Source organism: Geotrypetes seraphini, chromosome 9, assembly GCF_902459505.1.
Source record: "Geotrypetes seraphini chromosome 9, aGeoSer1.1, whole genome shotgun sequence".
Taxonomy (NCBI): Eukaryota; Metazoa; Chordata; class Amphibia; order Gymnophiona; family Dermophiidae; genus Geotrypetes; species Geotrypetes seraphini.
The window spans coordinates 104,911,103-104,937,083 of record NC_047092.1 but is presented as its reverse complement, the minus strand read 5'-3'; the positions used below and the strand labels follow the sequence as shown (position 1 = coordinate 104,937,083).

Here is a 25,981-nt window from a genome sequence, read left to right as displayed (position 1 = left end):
TATTGTCTGGATACTTTCTCCAGACAGGATGGACAGTTTGACCAAACAGTATTACAAAATTTATTCTCCTAAATTGCCAACACTCTCACCATCCCATTCTGGTTAGCTTGGAGGTCACCCATATGTGAGAATACCTGCCTGCTTGTCCTGGGATAAAGCACAGTTACTAACCATAACAGGTGTTATCCAAGGACAGCAGGCAGCTATTCTCACAACCCACCCACCTCCTTTGGTTGGCTTCTCTGCTAGCTATCTGAACTGAGGAGACGCGCCTTGCGCTGGGCGGGAAGGCACTTACGCATGCGCTGTGCGAGCAACTCGAAACTTTGAGTTTCTTCAAGCAAGTCTGCTTGCGAGGTGTCCGCATCCGGGCTCCGTTGATGACGTCACCCCATATGTGAGAATAGCTGCCTACTGTCCCTGGATAACACCTGTTATAGTAAGTAACTGTGCTTTATTCAGGGACAACAGGCAGCTAGTCTCACAATCCACCCACCTCCCCTGGTTGTCTTCTCTGCTAGCTATCTGAACTGAGGAGATTCGCCATGTGCTGGGCAGGAAGGCACTCGCGCATACGCGGTGCGGCAGACTCGAAACTTCTGAGTTTTTACAAGCAAGTCTGCTTGCAAGGCTGTCCGCATCAGGGCTCCATGGATGACCTCACCCATATGTGAGAATAGCTGCCTGCTGTCCCTGGATAACAACTGTTACGGTAAGTAACTGTGCTTTACGGTTAGTAACTGTGCTTTCTAGTAGAAAAGCATATGAGTGTTGAAGGCCCGCCCTGTTAGATTTAATTTAGCCTGCTTACTATCTTGGACATGTATGTATTACCACATGACTTGGTTTTCTACTGTTAGACAAGTCCGAAGAGTGAAGACTTAATTCTCTCTTGCAAGGAAGCAAAGAAGAGACTGTGAGAACTACATAAGTGTTTGTGCTGGTTGTACTCAGGTAGGTGGGTGTTCGTTCCAAAAGTCACACAAAATGGAACCAAAACTTGGAGCCAGGGGTTAAAAAAAGTACAATGCTTTTATTAAAAGTTGTAACGAAAATACACATTGGAACCTTGACCTTGTTTTGGGTTATTTTCCTATTAAAATTGACTTGTTTAATTGGAATCATTGCAGAGCACAGCAGAATTGGCTTTCTCCGGGAAGTCTCCGTACCCCTCCTGGTTATTTCTCCTCATAGAGGTGATCAACTGCTTTGGTATGAACTGAGGAGCTACAGCCCAGCTCAGTGATGCAGAAGGTAGAGCTGAAAAAATGTAGATGACTCCTATACAACTAGCAATTAGAGGTGAATAACCTATTGAATCAAGACTTGTTCCTTTCTATTAGAAAGAAGATTATCGAGGTTAAGAACCTAACCTTCCCTTCGTTGGTCTTAGAATATGTTTCTCAGTCTATCTTCGATAACAGTCCTTGGCTCTGTGTTTACACTTGCAAGGATGCAGTAATTTTAATTTAAGAAGTGAATTCCAAAACTTGTTAAGTTTTGTAAAATCTGCATTTAAATCTGCATTAAAATGAATTTGTAAAGTCTAAGGGCCCCTTTCACAAAGCTACGGTAGCAATGCTGCTGCAGTAAATGCACCAAAACTGATTAGGAATAGAATGAGCTTTAGTGCCTTTACCGAGGCTTAGTTAAAAGGGCCCTAAGATATTCAGTGCAAAATTTTATGTTGGAAAGAATTGTTGAAAATAAAAACTTGCGTTTATCCAGAGAATAGCTTTTCATACTTTGCAGGTTTTAGAAGTTATCTTTTCAATTATATGCTGACATTTGATGACCCTCCCAGCACAGGATAGAACACAATGAAAAATTTAAGCATAAGAAGTAATTATTCTCTGAGTTCAGGAAAATCTGCCATGCATAGAAATAGATTCACAAAACAAGTCAAAAGTCTCTTGTTAACAATGACTTGTTTCATTGAAGGAACACTTTATTATACTCGGGGTGCATCTGAGAGTTTTGGGTTTGTTTAGTTTTTTTTTTTGCCTTTCCTGCAGATCTTCACTCTCCTGAGGAGCCATGACGCTTAAGTGGACCTGTGGCCATTCCTACTCTATCCTGTGTCTGAATGCAAATACAGAAGGCCTGGTAGTTTCTGGTGCCGAAAGGGGAGAACTTACGACCTGGAGTGAACAAGGCATTGTGTCAGGACACACAAAACTGGATGGAGCAGAGGATGTCACCAGTGTGGCTTTTTCTCCCAGCTGCCACAACAGGTTGTATGTGTCTCATGGTGAAATGGTTAGTGTGCTGGATGTACGTGCTCTCACGATACCTGTGGAGTTCTTCCATGTAAATGAGGATGAGATAAACTGCATCTCGGTCAATGAAGCAGGCAACCTCCTGGCTGCTGCAGATGACTCGGGGACTATAATAGTTGTAGACCTGGAGAGCAAGAAGGTCAACCGGTGCCTGAGGAAGCATTCCAATATTTGTTCTGCTGTGACCTTTCAGCCTCAGAGACCCCAGAGCTTGGTGTCATGTGGCCTGGATATGCAGGTGATAACAGTGTTACTTGGTGACAAATATGAGCTTTTAGAAGTTGTAACTTCTAAAGCCTGAATGGTTATGAAACACAACTGGTCCAGTAGTTTCCAAACTTGGTTTAGACTTGCAGACATTTTTAACTAAAACCATTCCAGACAACAGTAGTGTAGCCCCCAGTAATTTAAAACAGTTTTAGATAGAAGCCCCTCGGTTTTGATACAGAGCATACATCTAATTTATGTATTGCCTTTCTGGCCTACTACATTCAGTGAAGTTATACATCATTACAAAACTCACTAGTATGTACACATTTATACATATAGGGGCTCATAATCAAAAGACAAATACGTCTAAAATCCCACCTAAATCGGTACTTGGACGATCTAAAAGACAAGTCCAAGTGCCAATAACCGAAACGGATTTTAGACGTATCTAAAAAAAACTTAAGCCTTTTCAATGCTGCTGTACACCCAGAACTGAAAGGGACATTTTAGGAGGAGTGGTGAGGGCAGGATTTGGGCCGACCTAGACTTAGTCATACTGCAAGTATAACCAAAAGTTTAACGAGACTGCCTAGACAAACTTATACGTAGTGACTTAGGCCATCTTAAAACAGGTCTAAGTGGCAAAAAGGTATCCAAAGTGACCAGATAACCACTGAAGACACAAAGTACAGACCCCCACACACTCCCCCAGTAATCACTGACACCCGCCACCCCCCCCCCCACTCTGCCAATCGGAATAAAAACATACACATGCCTCCAGAGCATCAGCACGTGGCATAGGAAAGCCTAGTAGAGCTGCACAGAGGTGGCTTAAGTGATCTGGGGGGTGGGCTAGTGAACCATAGAGAGGAGGACCCAGGCCCATAAGCCACTCTAACCACTACATTCATGGTGAAACGTGCACCTCCCCCAAATCCCTTTTGTACTGCCATATAGGTGGCACCTGCAGCCATAAGGACTATTAGGGTGGTAGACAGGTGGGTATTAGTGGGTTTTGGGGGGTTCACCATGACCTATAAGGGAGTTGTGGTGAGATGTTTATGTGGTACCCTTTTTGTGAAGTTCACAGCAATGCCCTTTAAGGTGCCCCACTACTCTGATGCCATGTCTGAATATCCAGTCCATCACTTTGCTGACCCCACCCACATCCAAAAGGTCTGGTTCTAGGCTTTTTTGACTTGGCAAATTTTTGGATGAGAATGATAGATGGCTTAGCAGTCTGGACGATCAAACAGCTGGTTGTAAAAGTAGACAATTTTTTGAAAAGAAACTTGGGGGGGGTGTATTTTTGGGGAATGGACTTTAGACATGTCCAACTTTGGGCGACTAGCGACTTAGGTCCAAAACGGACTTAGACATGTTTTTTTATTATGCCCCCTCATATTGTTTCCAATATTACATATTAATACCTGGCCCAGCAGCAAGGCCCACTGTCCTAAAAATCTAAACCTTTGTCAGTAGTTTCCCTCCCAATAGAGGCTCACCATTCAGAAAATTCACAAACTGAACTTCTCATAATAGAGAGTTATAAGCATATATTTCCTTTTTGTCCATAGTGGACCAGTCCAGAAGCAATGGATTGTGTCCGTTGACCAGCAGATGGAGACAGGGAAAAAGTAGTTCTTTGTGACTTGACCCTCCTTGAGGGCCGCAATCCAGTCGGGTTTTCAGGATTTCCCCAATGAATATGCATGAGATCTATGTGCATGCACTGCTTTCAATGCATATTCATTGGGGAAATCCTGAAAACCCGACTGGATTGCAGCCCTCAAGGAGGGACTTTGAGTCCCTGATTTAGGATATCTTGCAACCATAGAATGTTCAGTATTTTTCTCTGTCTCCCAGTGGATGGTGGAAACGTGCAAACTCTTCCTTGGTGCCTCTCAACACAGCTCCTGATCCCGTTGGTATCTGTGTTTTCATAGAGCAGGAGGATCCTAATAGGCAATTTATGCTCCTTTCAATATGTTGAAAGCTTGCATGGAGCCAGGGTGACATTCAGTGGTGCCAAGTCCCTCCTCACCCTCCACCCCCCTTGCATTCTCTATGCTGTAGTTTAAGGATTTGAAGAGGCTAAAGGCTTTCTGCTTGTTCTGTTAATTGAGGTACTATTTATTTCATGAGGTAAACTGCTTTCTCCAGAAAATTTTATCTTCACAGCTCTCTCATGTGTGCTTTTGGGGCTAATAGTTGCATGAAGGGTGGGAAAATTCTTGGCTCTCGGCCACTTCCTTTCCTTTTTTCCTCTTTGTATTGTTTTAGTTCCTGCATTTTAAATAACTACAAATATATGTGATATTTCATTTACAATTCTGCTCAAAGCAGTCCTTTCATCAAGTGTGTTAGCTCTTCCACTTTTTGGCTAGCCAACTATGTATGTATAGCTTCTTAATGGAAGTCTCTGGCATGCAATTCATTTTTAATTCAGTTGTGGAACCTGGCAGCATAATCTCACAGATGGGTGACATCATCCTCGGAGCCCCGGTATGGATAGTGCAAAAGTGTACTGCTATTTTAACTTCTTTAGAAGTCTCGAGACCACCTGTACCACTCGTGCCTTTCTGCCTGAAGTCAGCTCGCGGTGTAGGGCTATTTCTGCACCTCCATTTTGTGCTGGGACAGAGTTAGCAAACACCATTTTCTCTCACTCTTAAAGCACCTTGGAATTTCTGCAAGCTGTGTGTGTGAAGCCACCTTGTATCAACACTGAAACACTGGACCCCTTGCTTTCCCCAAAGAATGTATGGAAACTGATATTTGGCGCTTTAAGACTTATCTATTGGATGGCTTATGTTATATCTGATACTGTCCAGCAGGCCTCATGGCTTGAGCTAAGTGACCCGAGTTACTCCTGCAAGTCAGCCATTGATTGATCTCTGAAAATACCTGGGAAGAGGGGAGAAGACACCTTAAAAAGTAAGACAAAGGAAGAAAGGGGTAGTAAACGTTGGAAGAGAAAGATACAAGTGTAGGAGGAGAGGGGAGCTGAAGTGACTGTGTGTGCCACACAAGACCTAAGATCAGAGAAGAGTTCCCTCATGTTGTTCCTTGTAAGAGAGAATACCTGTCTTCACAGAGACTTGTGAGCTTTTTCTCTGAATTATCTAAGACTGATATCAGCAGACAGTTCAGGCCAGTGACTTCCTTCCCCATGCTGAAATTCTACAACTGCCCAGGGAACTGGGGGTCTACTACTGGCTCATTGCCCTAGAAGAGACATTCTGGTCACCTGGTGGATTGCACCCCCTGGGGATCCGATGGTAAGCAGGAATTCCTTTTACAGCTCACTAAGGGTTTAGTTTAGAAATGCCTTTTGTACATGTGCAAGGAAGGTTACCCCTAGATAAGCAGGCAGCATATTGTCACATGTGAGTGATGTCATCCACGGAGCCTCAGTACAGACAGTGAAAAGTATAGTGTCACTTTAAGCTTTTGAAAGCTTTTAGATTGCCTGTACCGCGCGTGCATGAGTGCCTGCCCACCCAACGCCAGCTTGTAAGGTAATCAGTTTTTCGTTTTCCACAGAGTGACGAAGACATATCTTTTGTTACTCCGTTGAGTTGCCTTCCTGTTATTTCTAAATATTTTCAACTGTATTATATCTGTTGTGTACTTTTCTTTCAAAAACAAAGAAGAAAAGTAGAAAGGAAAAGAAATGTTGAACTTTCTTCACTTCTTCCGGTGTTTAGCAGCCTTCACACAAATTTCCATCCGTGATCATCAATGGATTTTCGGCCTTGTTCCTACTCCACCCTGACTCATCCTCTCTGACTGGATCTGACTTCGGGACTATATATTAGAAGAAGACAAATATTATTGATGAATGTCAGTTTTTCTTCTCTTGTTTCTTTTTCTTTATTAGGTTTGGAGTCGGACTTCCAGCGACTGGAACTTGTTTGCATTGGGTGGCATATTAGCATCGAGTCTATTTGATGCATGCCTTTCAGTTGCCGTTGTCTCAACTACTTCGAGATGCCCTTAACAGCAGAGATGCATCGCAGTGGACAGTGCCCTGCCAATTGAGCATCGTGTCTATTCAGAATACCATGGTCTATTCAGAATATCGCGGTTCGACTGATATTTGGTCTGAAGAAGAATGACCATATTATCGTTTGTTGCACTGGTTAGCATTGGAAGCAAGAGTTCTATTTAAATTTTCTTGCATTTGCTTTAAGTTGATATCAGGAGAGTCTCCAATTTACTTGTCTCCTCATTTTGAGTTATATAGACCATCAAGGAATACAAGAAGTTCTTACTTATTTGCCTATCCTAAGCCAAATGGTGTCAGATATAAGACCTTTTTTGATAAGACCTTAGCATTTCAGGCAGGTAAATTACAATCCTGACTTGGTAAATGTTTTCATCAAGCCATATCTTACTGTTCTTTTTGAAAATTAGTTAAGTCATCTTTGTTTGACAAATTTATTACTTAGTTGGGTATTTTTAAGATTGCAATTCATTTTTAACTTTTTATAATGATTTTATTTTTATGTTATGAATGTATTTCGCTGATTGTTCAGTTTCTTATGGTGTAAACCGCCTATAACTTTTGGTAATGAAGGTATAAAAGAATAAATTTATTATTATTATTATTTGATGCATGGCTTCATAGGTGATACAAGTTGTCATTCTGAAGCGCATTGCCTTTTCAGGTACTCACGCTTCGACGCCTGTGACACCTTCAATACCACTTGATGTAATATGGCACTGGTACCTCCTCTTCATGCATCGATCTGAATCAGTATTGATCCATGCTAAGTGTAGCGGGGGTTTCTTTCTAAAGCGAGTGGCGCCAATGGTGCTCAGCCATTCGGCGCACCAGCGAAGGCGCACGGCAAAGGTGCGTACGCGCCTTTGTGAAGCGACAAATGTGATTGACTTCAAAATCCTCCTGATAAGTATAATCTTGTTATAACTGATATCATTGTATTGCAACCTGTTATAGTTGATATCACGGTAATGCAACCTGTTATAGCTGATACTATTGCATTGCACCATTGTATTGCCCCATTTCCCCTGTCTACCCCCCGATATTCTACTCCTCTCCTCCCAAGCAGTCTAAACACTAGCCAAAATGGTGACCCTCAACAAATATCTACTGATACTGGGAATACTTTATTTAAAATGTTATAGAAGCAGGTGCAACGATGAAAACAACCCCAAACCAATTCCTATTCATTTTTCTTGGCATAGACCAACTAAGACGAGCAAACCAACGAACCCACATCAATTTCTATATGAATATTCAAAGCTAGGCCCATTACAAATACCTGTGGTAAATAGAGCTCGCAATTCATTCAAGCTCCACAGAAACAAGACCAAGGAAAGAAAATTTAAAAAAATAGAATGCCTTAGAACACCCACCCCCAACTAAATATGATAACCTCAAGGGATATTACCTCAACACCCGTTCATTAAGAAACAAAGCTCAAATACTACACGATTGGCTGACGCAAACGAACCCTGACTTCCTATTTCTGACTGAAACATGGATGGTTTCAGACACCGATACAATTATGAAAGAAATGCTTCCCCAGGGTTACAAAATAATACCTCTATTTAGAAACTGGAAAAAAGGGGGTGGGATAGCAATAATCTTAAAAGAATCCTATGATTATAGCAAAATAGACTCCAAAACCACAAAAAATCTGGAAATATTAACTTGCAAAATCACCAACACCCAACTGGAAGAGGCATTAACCATGACACTATTTTACATTCCCCCCAAAAAGTGGACTAGTACTAGAGAAGAGTTCTTCGAATACCTCACTATTAACACCCTAAAAGAAACATACAACCTGCTACTGGGAGACATAAACGTTCACCTAGAACAAGTGGGAAAATCAGACGTGATAGAAATTTACACTTTCTTAAAAACTCTAGGTTTCATAATACCAAAACCAGAGAAAACACACGAAAAAGGCCACCTTTTCCTGAAAAAGCTTACCTTTTCGCAAAAAGAAATCCCTGACCCAAAGATCCATCATAGCACAGGGACTTGGGAAAAATGCATCTGGTCAGATCACTACATATGTAATTTTGATTTATACTGGCAAAAAAAATCACCCCAACCCAAATTTTAAAGGAAAAGCCCTAAACCAACCACAGTTATCAGAAGAGGAACTATAAATCCAATAGAATCCTGGGCCCACTACAAACTACAACCCAAAACTGAGGAAATACAGGACTTCCCAACTAAATGGACAAGGTTTAGCAAAGAAATGTTAGACCAAATAGCACCATTCCAAACATACAAAAAGAAAGAAAGGGAACTAAATGAATGGTTCGACTCTAAATTACTAATTCTAAAACAAGAACTGAGAAAACTAGAAAGAATCTGGCAAAAAACAAACAAAGAGGAAAACAAAAGACACTGGAAACAAAAAATGAAAAACTACAAAAAATTAATTGGAGAAAAATGAACAAAACACTACGCACAAAAAATAGGGACACCCAAAACAAATAGCAAAGAACTGTTCAAGTTGGTAAACAGACTAACACTACCCAAATTCTGCTACAGGAAATTGAATGTATACCCTCGGCAGAAACCCTTGCCACTTTTTTCAACAATAAAATCTTAGACGTAAGAGCAACCATACCCTCATCCTCACCCAACTTTGAATTCCAACTTGGACCCCACGAAAAAGAACCCAGAGTAGACATGCTCTGGAACCATTTTGAACCTCCACAATGGCACCAATTTCTAACCCTGTACAATAAATATACTAAATCAAACTGCCTACTGGATGTATGTCCTTCCAAGACCTTGAAAACAGCTTCACTAGATTTCAGAAAGGATCTATTCAATTGGATAACAACCACCCTCACAGAAGGAACATTTCACGAGGAAATGGGACATATACTGATCACACCCATCCCTAAAGATCAAAAAAACTCTCTAGCCCTGGAAACCAACTATAGACCCATAGCAAGCATCCCCTTATTCACCAAGCTGCTTGAAGGATTGGTCAACTTAGAGCTAGTGAACTATAGACAAATTTAGCATACTCAATGAACACCAATCAGGATTCAGAAAAGATTTTAGCACTGAGACAGTCCTGGCTTCAATCTAGAGAGTTGCGCGGGGACAGAAATCCCACCCGTCCCCGCCAAAGTCCCACCCGTCCCCACCCGTCCCCGTGAGGACTCCCACCCGTCCCCACCCGTCCCCGCGAGGAATCCCTCCGTCCCCACCCGTCCCCGCGAGGAATCCCTCCATCCCCGCCCGTCCCCGCGAGGAATCCCCTACGTCCCCGCGAGGAATCCCCTACGTCCCCGCCCGTCCCTATAAACTACAGAAATAGTTATTTAATTATGCTACTGAATTAAAGGCTCTGGTAGAAACCCATTTAAAAATAAGCAAAAAGACTTTATTAATTTGGAAATATTAATTGGGAAGAATACATACTTTGTAAACAGGTTTCTACCAGAGCCTCTAATGTTTATAAATTTTTATCAACACAACTAATATACTACTTTATCCTTAAGCAAAAAAAAAAAAAAAAGAATTTTTTTCCTACCTTTGTTGCCTGGTTTCTGCTTTCTTCATATTCTCATTCAATTCCTTCCATCCACTGCCTCTCTTCTCTCTGTGTCTTCCATTTGCTCTGTTACTGTGCCTCTCCCTTTCTCCCCCCTTCCAAATTGGTCTGGCACCCATCTTTTTCCTTCCACTCCCCCCATAGTCTGGCACCTCTGTCTTCTTCCCTGCCAGGGTCTTCTCCCCATTCCCTCTTCCCCATTTCCTTCCAGTGTCCTTCTCCCCCACCATCTTCCCCATGTCCTGTCAGGCAGCATCCTTCTCCCCCCTCTGCCTTCCCCATGTCCTTTCAGCGTCCTTCTCCCCCCTCTGTCTTCCCCATGTCCTTTCAGCGGCCTTCTCCCCCCTCTGTCTTCCCCATGTCCTTTCAGCGGCCTTCTCCCCCCTCTGTCTTCCCCATATCCTTTCATCGGCCTTCTCCCCCCCTGTTTTCCCCATTTCCTTTCAGTGGCCTTCTCCACCCCTGTTTTCCCCATGTCCTTTCAGTGGCATTCTCCACCCCTTTGTCTTCCCCAGTGCTTTCAGGGTCCTTCACCCCCCTCTGTCTTCAACATGTGCTTTCAGCATCCTTCCCCCCCTCCTCCCGTTTACCCCATGTCCTTTCAGCGTCCTTCTCCACTCCTTTGTCTTCCCCAGTGCTTTCAGCGACCTTCTCCCCCCTTAAGCGTCTTTTCTTCTCCACTCCACCTTTCCTCCCTCCCTGCCCCTTACCTTTGTGGCGTTTCCGCACCCGACCGACAACAGAACAGGCCCGGTCGGACAAATCTCCCTGTCTTGTAGCCGCGAATCTAAATTACCTTCTTACAGCAGCTGGAGTATTGAAGCTGCTGTAAGAGGTAATTTAGATTCGCGGCTACAGGGCAGGGAGGTTTGTCGGCCGGGCCTGTTGTCGGTCGATCGGGGGACCTGACCGGCTGTGCACATTCTTCGGGGCGGACCGCCCCCTCCCCCCTCTTTCGTTCGCCATTGCCTTCTTCCTACCTGCCCTGCCGCTCACAGCCGACCGGAAGTCTTCCTGATGTCAGCGCTGACGTCGGAGGAAGGGAGGGCTTTGCTTAAGCCCTCCCTCCGACGTCAGCGCTGACATCGGGAAGACTTCCGTTCGGCTGTGTGCTGCGACAGTGCAGGTAAGGAGGAGGAGACTACCCTCGCGGCTCAAATGCAGTGTACTGCGATCCAACCCCGCAGGAACCCCGTGACCCTCGGAGGCGTCCCCACGGGATCCCCGCGACCCTAGGGGGCGTCCCCATGGGATCCCTGCGACCCTAGGGGGCGTCCCCACGGGATCCCCGTGACCCAAAGGGGGAACCCGCGGGATCCCCGCGGGTCCCGCGGGATTCCCGTCATCCCCGTTCCCGTGCAGCTCTCTACTTCAATCCTAAATCACCTATATGATTTATTCAGGAAAGGAAAAAGTGCACTGATTTTACAACTACCGGTAGACTTCAGCAGTGCTTTTGATCTTATTTATCACGAAATAATGCTACACTGCCTAGATGAAATAGGACTTATGGGAAGAGTAAGGAACTGGATACAGGGTTTCCTAACAAAGAGATCATACCGTGTAGTTAGTGATGGGACATACTCAAACTCCTGGAAAAACCCCTCAGGAGTACCACAGGGTTCACCACTATCACACTATTCAACATCTTCATATCATCCTTGGGACACTTACTGCAAAAGTTATCAGATGACATTTCCATTTTAATCCCAGTGAACAGCATAACAAACGAAACCTCAGAATACATTTCTCATATCATGACAGAAATAGAACATTGGACAATCAACTTCAAATTGAAACTAAACAGAAAAAACAAAAGTCTTCCTTGCAAGCCCAACAGACAAAATTACCAAAACAACATTACACATGAAAGACCACGACTACCCGATTACTAAACAATAAAAATATTGGGAGTCACACTAGACACACATTTGACAATGGGTGAACACACGAATGTAGTGGTAAAAAAGTGCTTCCTGGCATTATGGAAATTAAAGACCATCAAAAAATACTTTGACCCATTATCATTTAGATTACTAGTGCAATCACAAGTGCTTTTTACACTGGACTATTGCAATATCGTTTACATAGGTATACCCAAAAAAACAATGAGGAAATTTAGAATTGTTCAGAATACAGCAGTCCACTTGATATTTGGATTGAAAAAAAAGCAAGCATGTCAGCCCCTACTACAGACTACTGCACTGGCTGCCAGTCGAGGCACGAATAATATTCAAGTTCTCTTGCATATGTTTCAAGCTGGTTTGGGGGACTAACTCCTACATACTTGCTATCCCACTTTGGATTATACAGTCCCAAAAGACAAACCAGAAACTGCAATCTATTTGCATATCCAAGAATTACCGGCATTAAATACAAAACCTTTCTGGAAAGAACCTTTATGTACCAAGCAAACAAACAACACTGGCTTGACAACTACATTAATGGAGCTAGACTGACCTACGACGTTTTTAGAAAAGCCATAAAAACTGCCTTATTCGACAGATATATCACCTAAACGGTAACTCTGTTAATCCTTTTCTTTTCTATTTCTATCCAATGCCCCTCCGAAATTCTTAACAAACTGTATTTTGTAATTAGCTCCTATTTCAAACATGTCCCCTCTGAAAAGTCTAAACAAACTATATATTGTATTTCACTGTATTTCAAGATTCTACATACTGTAATCTCACTGACTATCTGCATATTGTAACTCGCTGATTGTCCAGCTCTCTTCAAATGTAAACCGCCTAGAAGTCGCACGATTATTGGCGGTATAGAAGAATAAAGTTATTATTATTATTAAGCCAAAGGTACTTTCTCCAGGTTCTTTTTTCATTGTAGCATCGATGAACATCGAGCCTTAATGGAGTATATTATTGCACTAGCTGTCTTTTCTTCAGTACTGCATTTCCTACACTGATGGTACCGGTCCTGGATTCAAATGTATGGGTGTATATCATCAAGGAATAACTCCCTGTAAGGGATTTGATAATGCTACTCCTTACATCGCCTCCCTTGGTACCAGCTCAGTCTAAGTGTAGACTTGTGCAGCTGCATGGTACCGATTTTGGTTTTACATTGGCACAACACTATCGATGCTCTTCTAGTACATTGAATGGACTTAACGTTTCATCTGGAATTCAACCAGGAAAGATCTGAACCATTTTGAACAAATCAAATAAACCTCTGAGTCAACTCCAGATCTCCTACTTACTCTTAACAGAGCATCACATTGCCTGGAGTTTGGTGGTAGTTCCTTTTCATCGGAGTTGTACTGAAGACATCGGGGAGCCAACATGGTTTCTGCAAGGGGAGATCGTGCCTAACGAACTTATTGCACTTCTTCGAGGGAGTTAACAAACAAATGGACAGAGGAGACCCCATAGACATCATATATCTAGATTTCCAAAAAGCCTTTGATAAGGTGCCCCATGAACGTCTACTCTGGAAACTGAAGAACCATGGGGTGGAAGGAGATGTACATAGATGGATCAGAAACTGGTTGGAAGGTAGAAAGCAAAGGGTAGGAGTGAAAGGCCACTACTCGGACTGGAGGAGGGTCACGAGTGGTGTACCGCAGGGCTCGGTGCTTGGGCCGCTGCTATTTAATATATTCATAAATGATCTAGAAACAGGGACAAAGTGTGAGATAATAAAATTTGCAGACGACACCAAACTATTTAGTGGTGCTCGGACTATAGAGGACTGCGAAGAATTGCAAAGGGACTTGAACAAGCTAGGGGAATGGGTGACGAGGTGGCAGATGAAGTTCAACGTTGAGAAATGCAAAGTATTACATATGGGAAGCAGAAACTTGAGGTACAACTATACGATGGGAGGGATATTATTGAATGAGAGTACACAGGGACTTGGGGGTACACAGGGACTTGGGGGTAATGGTGGACATGACAATGAAGCCGATGCGCAGCGGCCGCTAAGAGAGCGAATAGAATGCTTGGTATAATCAAGAAGGGCATTGCGACCAGAACGAAAGAAGTTATTCTGCCGTTGTATCGGGCGATGGTGCGTCTGCATCTGGAGTACTGCGTCCAATTTTGGTCGCCGTATCTTAAGAAGGATATGGCGTTACTCGAAAGGGTCCAGAGGAGAGCGACACGTCTGATAAAAGGTATGGAAAACCTTTCATACGCTGAGAGATTGGAGAAATTGGGTCTCTTTTCTCTGGAGAAGAGGAGACTTAGAGGGGATATGATAGAGACTTACAAGATCATGAAGGGCATAGAGAGGGTGGAGAGAGACAGATTCTTCAAACTTTCAAAAAATAAAAGAACAAGAGGGCACTCGGAAAAGTTGAAAGGGGACAGATTCAAAATGAATGCTAGGAAGTTCTTCTTTACCCAACGTGTGGTGGACACCTGGAATGCGCTTCCGGAGGACGTAATAGGGCAGAGTACGGTAATGGGGTTTAAGAAAAGATTGGATAATTACCTACTGGAAAAGGGGATAGAGGGGTATAGATAGAGGATTACTGCACAGGTCCTGGACCTGTTGGGCCGCCGCGAGAGCGGACTGCTGGGCACGATGGACCTCAGGTCTGACCCAGCAGAGGCATTGCTTATGTTCTTATGTTTTTATGCTTCATCATTCTCCTCTCCACACTTTTCGTTTCCTATCCTTTTCCTTTAATGTATCGAGTACTTCAGACAGGCTTATTTCTGATGGAAGATGGATCCCAGATCATGGCTCCTGAAACCATTTGCCTTCCAGATGTGCATCTTCAGATTTGAAAGGCTCTTCTTGACCTTGCCCATGGCACAGCATTCCAGCTCTAGTTTCTTAATTTCTGCTTAGACTTTGGACTTTATTTATCTTATGACCTCTGCTGCACAGACTCGCATAAGAAGGGAATTCTGTGACCTGTTATTTTGCTGGTGACATTGTTGCTCATCTTTGGAGCATTAGTCTGTGTCCCAAAGACATCAATGCTCTCATTCTCAACGTTGGTGATCTTCTTCTTTGGAACATCAATCATCATCAAAGTATCAACTGCATTGAAGGTCTTCATTGGGATACCATGAGGCTCCATCCACATCTCAGACACCAGTTCAGTCTTTTTGACCTGCTTCTGGAGACCTCCCTCGGTATTCGGCATAACTAAGCATTGCATTTGAGGCTACAAGGTACCGATTCCAGTTTTTCATCGAGGCATCGATTCAGATACTATTTCAGGAATCCACCATGGGTGTAGAGCCTGTAAGATGCTATTTTCCTGTTGTCTGGATGCTTAAACATGAAAGACCTGGATGTAGAGCCTGTTAATTTAGATTCCCTCCCACGTTTAAAAAAAAATGTAAGAAGAGGAGGAGTGGTTGTCCTTGTGCTCCTGCATTCTCCAGTGGATTTCCTACTGTATGGACATTCTCTTTCCTCTATATTCTCCAATGAAGCTGGAAGTTCACCGCTTTCTTTCTCTAAGCAGAATCAACCAGGTTTTTTAAAATAAAGCACGCCTCTCACTGTGCCATCAATGATCATACAGTACTTTCCAGGCTGCTCATATAATTTCTTTGTAAGTATCTCTCCCTACATGTATTTTTTCCTATTTTTTAATGGACATTATCCACATCACTCTTTACTCCATCTCGGAGGTTTGGAAGTGGCTGTAGAGGGAGGTAGAGACTACTACATCCTTTTTAGGATATTTTTATTTTATTCCATTACTTTAGTTTATACCAAACAGAGTCTCTGGATCGAAGGTTTCATGCAAGGTTAGAGGGTTGTATGTTTGAACATCAGTGCACACTACCCAAATTTCAATAGAATTAAGATTATAATTGTAACCCTGTTCCTGCTCTGCATTCCATTGTAGAGCACCCGGAGCCTGGCAGGAAATTGCAGTGTGAAGCGCAACTTTTTTTCCATGAGGTGCTTACAAACAGACGAGAAGCTCCGACGGAGAGATGCCACCTGTGCCGAATAATCCTGGAAGAGCAGGACATGCTGATTCTGGAACTGAAGATCTTGTTTATGCTGGTAGTTCTTTAACAGCAAGTCTTTAATGGCAAAGTTAAGGATGCGAATAATCACCACCCGAGGCCTGGTGGAGCCCTCCTGCCTCCTGCCCAACCGATGTGCTCGCTCAATGTGCAAGGGGCCCAGACCATGTGCAACCAGCAGCTCAGAAGACAGCCATTTTTCCAGCGTGGCGAGGAGATCCGCATCCAGTACTGATTCGGGTATGCCAACTAAACGTAAGTTGTTCCTTCTGGAGCGATTCTCCAGATCCTCCATTTTCTCCTCACAGTGGTTCACTTTGCACTGCAGACGCTGCAGCTCCTCCTGCACTAAGACCAGGGAGTCCTCCGCGGAGCTAACTCGTTGTTCCACTTCAGTAACTCGAGCGGTGAAATCAGCTACAGTGGTGGTAAGCGTCGCTAAAGTATCATGCACTTTATCCAATCGGGTTCCTAGAGCAGCCACCACCGCCTCAGTTAAACGAGCGATCATATCATCGCTCACTGAATCAACTGCATCGGCCGCACCCGCCATTTTCCCGTCACCACCAGGCCACGGTTTCAAGCTGCCTCGCTCCTTCTTACCCGATTTAGTTGCCATTTCCAAACCACCCTTTTGCACAAACTTGTCCATAAGCCCTCCTAGACTGAGAAGGGGTGCTGGGGTGAGATATTAGTCGCCGATTTTAGTGCAGGGAGGCTGAAGCAGAGGGAAGACTGCGGAGCTCAAGGAAAATACGTCTTCCCTGTTCTCAGCACGGCCACACCCCCGCTCTATGCCTTTTAACATAAATGAATGGTGCAAATGGACTACTGACATACTGATCCACTGGGGTCTAGGGAAATACAAAAGGAACAATGCAGATTTTGATAAGCTTCTACACCTCGCCCTGGGTCCACATTATTATAAATTTGGATCTCTCGTGCACCCATACCAGTTTGTAAAGATGGGCATCGAACAACTATTTTGCTGCATCTCTTTGCAAGTACTTAGAACTCTTTCATCCCTGCCAAGTGATACACTAGAGCAGTTTGCACATAGGGTGTGGGTAATAAATGCTGTACTTAAAGAGCATGAACAGCAGATTATGGTCAGAGAGAGCATAAAGAATTTCTATTAGAATTATTATCCCCGAGATTACTAAACACCTGTTATTTTTGGAGGACCCTAAAGCTACCCCTTTTGGCACTTTACTGCTCAGGATTGGGTCTGTGTGGAAGACCCAGCCAGATCAAATTATTTCAGTATCAGAAGCTAGGAGGTGGCGTGCTGAAGGAGCACCCTAATACAAGAAACCACCACACACAGGAAACAGAGGGCATAGCAGAGGTAATTATAGAAATTCCTCCACTTACATTCCTTTCCATGAGCTCAGAGCACAGACAGAAAAATTAGAAAAAGAAAATTAAATGGGAACAGGATAGACATACAATGCAGTTAGAATTGGACAGAGTAAAAAGTGATTTGACAGCCAGGAAAAACAGTGTTAATGCATAGGGATGTCCTGACTCTCTGTGTCTGAATACCAAGGTGACTCAAACCTGCATAGCCATGCCAGACTCCTATCAATTACCTGTGGACTCACTTCTGGAGACGCAGGATAAGGGAAAGAAGTCAGACTCAGAATTCAGATTGATGTATGTGGCACCTTTGATATTGGACACTTGTGGCCGCCCCAATGTTAATACTACCATAGTGGGTCAGGATAAATTAACTTTGATTAATACAGGGGCCAGAATCAGTTTTAAAGATAAAGCGCCTCCTATTGGAGATCAGAAAAATGTGGAAATGTATGAGATTCAGGGTATAAAGGACACAACTTCAAAGTGTATGTCTGTCCCACAAAAGGAACAAATGAAAGACATTGTAGAAACTACTGCCAGCACGAGTGAGAATACCAACAAAGAAATAGTTGAGGTGGCTGGTCTTGCATTGGGTACAGGAATTTCAAATGCTTCTAAAACTTTGGTTCATGAGGTTATTCCTGTGCAGTTAGCCATGTAGTTGTGTGATGTCTTGGCGGAACCGCTATCCACGCTCTTCAATCTCTCCCTTAGTACGGGTAATGTCCCGTTGGACTGGAAGACGGCTAACGTCATTCCACTCCACAAGAAAGGCTCCAAGATGGAGACAGCAAACTACAGACCGGTGAGTCTCACATCAATAGTGTGCAAACTAATGGAAACTCTAATCAAACACCAATTGGATACGATCCTGAATGAGGAGAATCTACGGGATCCCCGTCAACATGGATTTACTAAGGGGAGATCCTGCCAATCCAACCTGATCAGCTTCTTTGACTGGGTGATGAGGAAGCTGGATGTTGGGGAGTCCCTGGACATCGTATACCTGGACTTCAGTAAAGCATTCGATAGCGTACCACACCGCAGGTTGCTGAGCAAGATGAGTTCAATAGGATTGGGCGACACATTGACGAAATGGGTTGGGAACTGGCTTGGAGGTAGGCTTCAGAGGGTAGTGGTGAACGGCACCCCCTCCGAAATGACGGAGGTAATCAGTGGAGTGCCGCAGGGCTCGGTCCTGGGCCCGATCCTATTCAACATCTTTATAAGAGACTTGGCAGAAGGGCTGCGAGGTAAAATAACATTATTCGCCGATGACGCCAAACTAAGCAATGTAGTGGGCAAAAGCACAACAGACATAAATTCAATGTCCAACAACACGATGCACAACCTACTCCTACTGGAGCGCTGGTCTAGGTCCTGGCAACTCAGCTTCAATGCCAAAAAATGCAAAATCATGCACCTGGGCAGCCAAAATCCATGCAAGACTTACACCCTTAATGGTGAGATCCTAACAAGAACTGAAGCAGAACGAGACTTAGGGGTGATCATCAGTGAGAACATGAAGACTGCCAATCAAGTGGAGCAAGCTTCATCCAAGGCAAGGCAAATCATAGGTTGCATACGCAGGAGTTTCGTCAGCCGTAAGCCTGAAGTCATTATGCCATTGTATAGATCCATGGTGAGGCCCCACCTGGAATACTGTGTGGAATACTGTGTGCAATTCTGGAGGCCGCATTACCGTAAGGATGTGCTGAGACTGGAGTCGGTCCAGAGAATGGCCACCCGGATGGTCTCGGGACTCAAGGATCTCCCGTACGAGGAACGGCTGGATAAGTTGCAGCTGTACTCACTTGAGGAACGCAGAGAGAGGGGTGACACGATCGAGACATTCAAGTATCTCACGGGCCGCATCGAGGTAGAAGAAGATATCTTCTTTTTCAAGGGTCCCGCGGCAACAAGGGGGCATCCGTGGAAAATCAGGGGCGAGAAACTGCACGGGGACACCAGGAAATTCTTTTTCACTGAAAGGGTGGTTGATCGCTGAAATAGTCTTCCACTTCAGGTTATTGAGGCCAGCAGCGTGCCTGATTTTAAGGCCAAATGGGATAGACACGTGGGATCTATTCACAGAGAAAGGTAGGGGAGGGTCATTAGGGTGGGCAGACTAGATGGGCCGTGGCCCTTATCTGCCATCTATTTCTATGTTTCTATGTTTAGTGTTGCCTGCCAGTGCAGCAGCATGATCATAGTGTAACTCATTCAGAGGCTGCAAATGTTTCAGTTTGGGCACAAGATTGTGGGAAAAGATACACTGAAATTTTGTTTGAGGCTGAAGATCCTCAACCACAAACACAGCACCCAGTACTTCCTCCAGCAACAGAACTGGTGCCTAAGATGGAGGAGAGGGGCCTGAGTGGACCTATCTCTTCATCATGTGGCTCTCCAGCTTGGTCAGATGCTAAACCAGAGGGCTCCATTAGGCTCACTATAGACTCTCGGGCCCTAACTAAGATTTCAAAGCCTGTAGCACCAGTGGCCGCCTCTTACTCTGAAATTACTGTGAAATTGAACCCTAAATGTGCATTTTTCTCTGTCCTAGACATGACTAATGATTTTTGGAATTTGCCCCTTGCCTCTGAATACCAGGACACGACAGTGCAGACAAAAGAAGATACATCTAGCCTGCACCTGACCTCTCCACAGCCGTGCCCACTCCTCAAAGTGCAGTGGAACCGAGGTGGCAGACATGTGGTCCAGGTCGGCCTGAATGGAACATGAATGAAGTTTGCTCTAAGTGACCTTGAGGATACTGCTAATTTAAAATGTTGGGGTTCTTTTTTTTTTCTTAGCAGCAGTTCGGATATATGCATAGCCATCCCAGACCAGTTTTGGCACAGAGATATTTCTAATGTATTCCAAAGATCTTCCAAAAGAGGCTTTATGCCTTTTCTGAATATGAGATGGTTATGCTATGCATTATTTGTACATATACTTTATGTACATATACTTCATGTGTTCATCTTTGTTTTGTTTTTCTATAACAATGTGTTTATTTGCAGAGTTAAGTTCAGCCCTGAACACTTGACAGGTGGAAAAATAGTTTCAAGCCTAAAATTTTGTGTTTTCTGTTTTGTCTGTGCCATGTGGTCTGTGTTTTGTCTACTTGTTTTAGTTTAGGGGGTACCCCAGGATACATAACATTGGCCATTTCTAGAGCTCTTCCCACTATTTTTTTTTTACTAGCCCAATTGTGCAATGTTCTTTTTACCTATAATTTTCATATCCTAAATGTAGCTTAGTTAGGGGTTATATTTTTAAGAAAAGGCTTTACTCTATACAGTGTTTATTCTATGGTGCTCACTAGATTTAGTACACATTTCTGACATAATTTTTTTCAGTACAGTCAGTACAGAATTATGGTGTCTCTGAAGTGCCATAATAGTTCTATGCAGCACACAAAAACATATCTTTGTGGAATGTCTGATTAAGAACATTAAGTACCTGAACATTGTCTCTCTCTTGCCATACCTATACCAAGTAAAATATTGTCACATGTTGCCACATTCAGTACAGGCAACATGGTTTCTCTCTCTTATTTGGATCACACTAGAGTACAGCCGCTGAATGATATCTGGACTCCTTTCAAGCCGGTGTATCCCTCCCTGTATGCACAGTAGTGCTGCCCAATTCAGTAAAAAAAAATTGATTTGATTCAGCCTATTGAATTGGTTTTTCGATTCGATTCGATTTTCCTGCCCAATTGGGTATATATATATATTTTTTTTTTTTCAAACATCCTGGTGGGTTTATTTTACAGCCTCTTCACCCCCATTTGCCTTCTCCTAACCACACTGGCGCTGTGGTGTAAACAAAATAAACAATCAAAAAAGACTTTTCCTCTCTCTGTTAAATCCTAGCTCACGTTTATGGTCTAACACCAGCTCTGGCAGGATACACATTTCTAACCTGACATATTGTAATCACAAAACAGAAAATAAAATTAGTTTTTCTACCTTTTGTTGTTTGGCATTATTCAAATTTTGTTGGTCTCAGGCTCTGATTGTCTTCTGATAACTTGCTTGCCAGGGTCTCCTTTCTTCTTTCTCTCTGCTAACCATCCATCTTCCATCTCTGTCCTCCCCTTCCGTTTCCCTTCCCTCCCCAGGATGTCTGGCATCTTTCCTTTTTTTCATCTCCCTCCACAGATCCACCTTTTCTTAACTACCCTTTCATCTAGCATCTCTCCTTCCTTCCCCACCACCCCAGGGTCCACCATCTCTCCCTTTATTTTCCTAACTACCCTCCTATCCAATATCTCTATCCCCTCTCCACACCATCCCTTGCATCCAACTTATCTCCCTTTCTGTTCCTTCCCTCCCTAAATCCCATTGTCCATCATCTCTCTCCCTCTCCTCTATTTTCAGACCCATTTCTTCCTCCCCAAAGTCCGGCATATGCACATCTCTTTGAACCCCCCTTCCCTCCCTCCCTCTGTGTACTTCTATACCACGGTCCTCCTCCCCTGAAGGTCTGTCCCCCCTTGAAGTTCTGTCCCCCTGAAGGCCTGCACCCCCACCCCTAAAGGCCTGTGCCACCATCCTTGAAGGCCTGTTTCCCCCTTGAAGGCTTGTCCCCCCTTAAAGGTCTGCATCCCACCCCTGAAGGCTTGCCTGTCCCCCCTTGAAGGCCTATCCCATCCCTGAAGGCCTGCCTGTCCCCCCTTGAAGGCCTATCCCATCCCTGAAGGCCTGCCTGTCCCCCCTAAAGGCCTGTCCCCCCTTGAATACCTGTCCCCCCCTTTGAAGGCCTGCCTCCCCCATTTGAAGGCTTCTCCCCCCTCTTGAAGGGCTATCCCACCCCTGAAGGCCTGCCTGTCCCCCCCCTTGATGACCTGTCCCCCCCTTTGAAGGCCTGCCTCCCTGTCCCCCTCCTGAAGACCTGCCTGCCTGTCCCACCCCGAAGGACTGCTCACTCCCCCCTGGAAGGCCTGCATATTCCCCCAGGCCTCCCACTAGGGTACGGCTCCCCCCTGACCTCTCCGCACTGTTTACTTTCCAGGAACAGCCTGCAAACAAGATCACGGTGCTAGCGATCTTAGTACTGCTTCGGAGCTGTTTCCTCCATCGCGGTCCCGCCCCTCCTCTGATGTCAGAGGAGGGGCGGGACCATGACAGAGGAAACAACTCCGAAGCGGTACTAAGATCGCTAGCACCACGATCTTGTTTGCAGGCTGTTCCTGGAAGGTAAACAGTGCTGGGAGACCAGGGGGGAAGCGGAAGGCCAGGGGGGTGGAAGCCGACAGCAGCACTTCCCGACTGACCCTCCTCCCTCGCCCTCTAAAGCAGGTGTGGCAGCTGCCGCTCCTGCTTTAGGGGGGGAGGGTCAGGCAAATCGGGAAGCCGATTTTTTTTTTTTTTTAACCAATTCGAATCAATCGGGCAGCACTAATGCACAGACATCATTTCATCCCAAGGGTTAACTTTACCAGTTTCAAGTGACTGACAGATCCTGTGCAGACATCATTTCATCCCAAGTATGCATCTCACCAGTTTAAAGAGACTGTCAGCTCCTACTGGACTAATTCATCTTCCTACACCCTGACTGCAAAGATCTACTTCTCTACCTCCTCACACATGCTGTACACAATGTTTCCTGTTCATTGGATCCATGGATTCATGACAGCCACCTTCCTAAGAATGCTTTGCTGTACAGTTCAACCTATTTACTGAACAATAGAACCTACTCCACACGTCTGGTAACTAATGATTCTATGGACATTCCAGACTTTATTTCTTAAGCTGTGCATCCACTATATCTTGGTATGGGGAATAAGACATTTCACAAGCTGCTGAATTTTACTGAACTCCATGCCTACATTGAACAACTTAAAAAAACCTCCAAAGAAGTGAATCATACTGTCACTTTTGAAAATGGACAGATTGCACAAACTGTTGAAATTTTGCTACGAGACGCTCATGTCTCAGTTGGGGAACTTCTCTTTAGGTATTCACCCACTGCACATCATGTATTTGATGTTATAATTCATCCTATCGGTATCTTAATTGCTGTACAAATTTTGCTATGTATTGTTATGATTTTCCTTTGCTGTAAAACGAAACACATGTACATTTCTTTACAACGCATATCCCACAAAGTTCCTCCTAGCTTTTAAGACAGTTATACATGAATTTCCAGTATCTTTTCTGACACTTGCTAACTTGGCTAATTTGGTTAATTTGGCATGGCCTATTGCATTGCATACCAAGGTCAGACATAATATATGATCTCATATCCCATACTCGCATACTCATGGTACCTTTATGCCTGAACCTCTTGAGAAAGCTTCCTGCATCCCTTATGCACGGTTCATTCGCTCAACGATGGGTAAGATATAGCATCTTGGGTTTCCCCGCCCAGATAACTGTACAACCTAAGACAGAGGTTTGAACTCATAATGGGAACTGTTTATCTTCATAGCTTGGAGATTCTGTAGGACAAAGGGGATGTGCTAATATAATGTTGGAGGTAGGAGAGGCATCTGCGAAGGACAGACTGGCTGTTTATAGAAGGGTACCGCAAGCTTGCCTTCATTTCAAAAAAATAAAAAAGTATGGGAGATGTCAGCCTAGCATAGTTTGCAATCAGCATTTTCGTTTGCCTAACCAATGTCAGCAAAGGCCTAGGGGAGATCATTTTCATGTCTGACCTTAGGGAATGTCATTGCAACAACCTTAATTCAATCAGTGCTTAGAGGACCTGGCAGTAAAAAGGTGCTAAAGACAGCTAAGAGGTGTTAAGAAGATGTGTTAATGACTGGTGCTTAAGATGGACAGCTTAGGATGTGCAATGGGTCCAGGTGCACAGATAACTAAGATTAATCAGAAACTATTGTCAGAGGCATACTGGAAAGTACATTTGACTCCAATCTATTCTTCTCCAGTTTAGCACACCTCACTCACCTTCCTGATCAGTGAAACATAAGAACATAAGCAATGCCTCCGCTGGGTCAGACCTGAGATCCATCGTGCCAAGCAGTCCGCTCACACGGCGGCCCAACAGGTTCAGGACCTGTGCAGTAATCCTCTATCTATACCCCTCTATCCTCTAATCATTGTTTCAGACAGTTTACTAAGGATGGGGATACTTAACTTCAATAGATTCTATTTGTTATAAAAAGCCCCTTTCAACATCAACCCCCCTTCTTGCTCTACCTGGAACATCACACTTCTCTGTCTCATCATCACCCCCTTTTCCTGTCTTTCTTCCCCTTGGATTCTTTTCTATGTCTGTCCTCTCTTATTCAAGTTTCAAGTTTATTCAATCTTTTGATGGATCGCCTATAACAATTTCTAAGCGATGTACATAATATAATAAAAAGAAATAAGAAACTTAACATAATAGTTATATTAACATAACATAAAAACATTTAAAACTTACTTGAGGGGAAAGGGAAAAATAAAAGTTACAATTTCGGGTTTCGTAAGAATAAAGGGAAAGATCAAAAGGTAGGGTAAAAGAGGTAGCACAAGGTGGCTCGAGCACACTTCATAAGCAATAATACCTAAACGTAAAAAATTTTTAAAAAACTGTTAAAAATCAAAGGCATCTTTAAATAAATATGTTTTTAAAAGTTTTTTAAATGTTGTAATATTTTGTTCTATTCTAATAAATTGAGGGAGTTTATTCCACGGCGACAGTAAATATATCTGCTCTTCTAGTACCTATGATTTTTAGAGATGGAACAGCTAATAAACATTGATCAGAAGACCGAAGAGATCGCTGAGGTTTGTATGGGATTAGAGATTTGGAGATGAATTGCGGCTCATTGGATGTTAGAGTTTTGAAAATTAGAAGCATTAGTTTAAAAAAGATCCTATGATTTACTGGTAACCAGTGTGCATCTATCAGTAGTGGAGACACATGGTCAAATTTTTTAGAATTATAAATTAATTTTATTGCTGTATTTTGAATTATTTGTATTCTTCTTATTTCTTTTTGTGTGATGTTTAAGAATAAGGCATTACAGTAATCAATTTTCGCTATTATGAATGAATGGATTAGTATGTTTAGAGAAGAAGGACTGAGAAATTTGGCAATAGATCTTATCTGCCGTAATTTAAAAAAACAATTTTTAACCATATAAGATATATGTTCATGGTAGGATAGTTTGTCATCTATGTAAACACCAAGAATTTTTGTTGAAGATACCATGTTAATGGGGGTGTTATTGAGGAAAAAAGGTTTAGAAAGAAAAATATCTTTTTTCCAATTGAATAGGATGGATTGAGTCTTATTAAACTAAACTAAACTAAACCTTAAGTTTATATACCGCATCATCTCCACGGAAGTAGAGCTCGGCACGGTTTACAAGAACTTAAAAAAGAAAGGGTAGGAAAAGGTTTACATAAGTTTATAAATCGAGTGGAAAAGTAAGGGAAAAGAAATTACATGTTAGAAAAATACAAGTTAAATATGGGTAACAATAAGCAATATAGAAAATATACTAGGCTACAAAATTTAATTAATTAAAATAATAACGCTTTAATGCCAATTTATTTGTGTTTAACCAATTTTGCACGTGCTCTAGCTTTTGATTTATTGAGGAAATATCTGTAGTGTTTTCTGGGTCTAAAGGGTATATGAG

At 43.3% G+C, this 25,981-nt stretch overlaps 1 protein-coding gene across 6 annotated transcripts in view; it reads left to right on the top strand.

Moving 5' to 3' along the window:
* Window positions 1-25,981, top strand: part of WDR53 (WD repeat domain 53) — a 206,116-nt gene that overhangs the window by 130,449 nt on the left and 49,686 nt on the right. For 5 of the 6 annotated variants that reach the window (XM_033958149.1, XM_033958150.1, XM_033958148.1 and 2 more), the window contains one exon: window positions 2,016-2,517. In XM_033958149.1, coding sequence (XP_033814040.1) covers window positions 2,038-2,517 — 480 coding nt within the window. In that variant the 5' untranslated portion in view covers window positions 2,016-2,037. Of the gene's footprint in view, window positions 1-2,015; window positions 2,518-7,326; window positions 7,351-25,981 lie in introns of those variants that run through there. The other variant, XM_033958152.1, reaches the window with a different exon arrangement.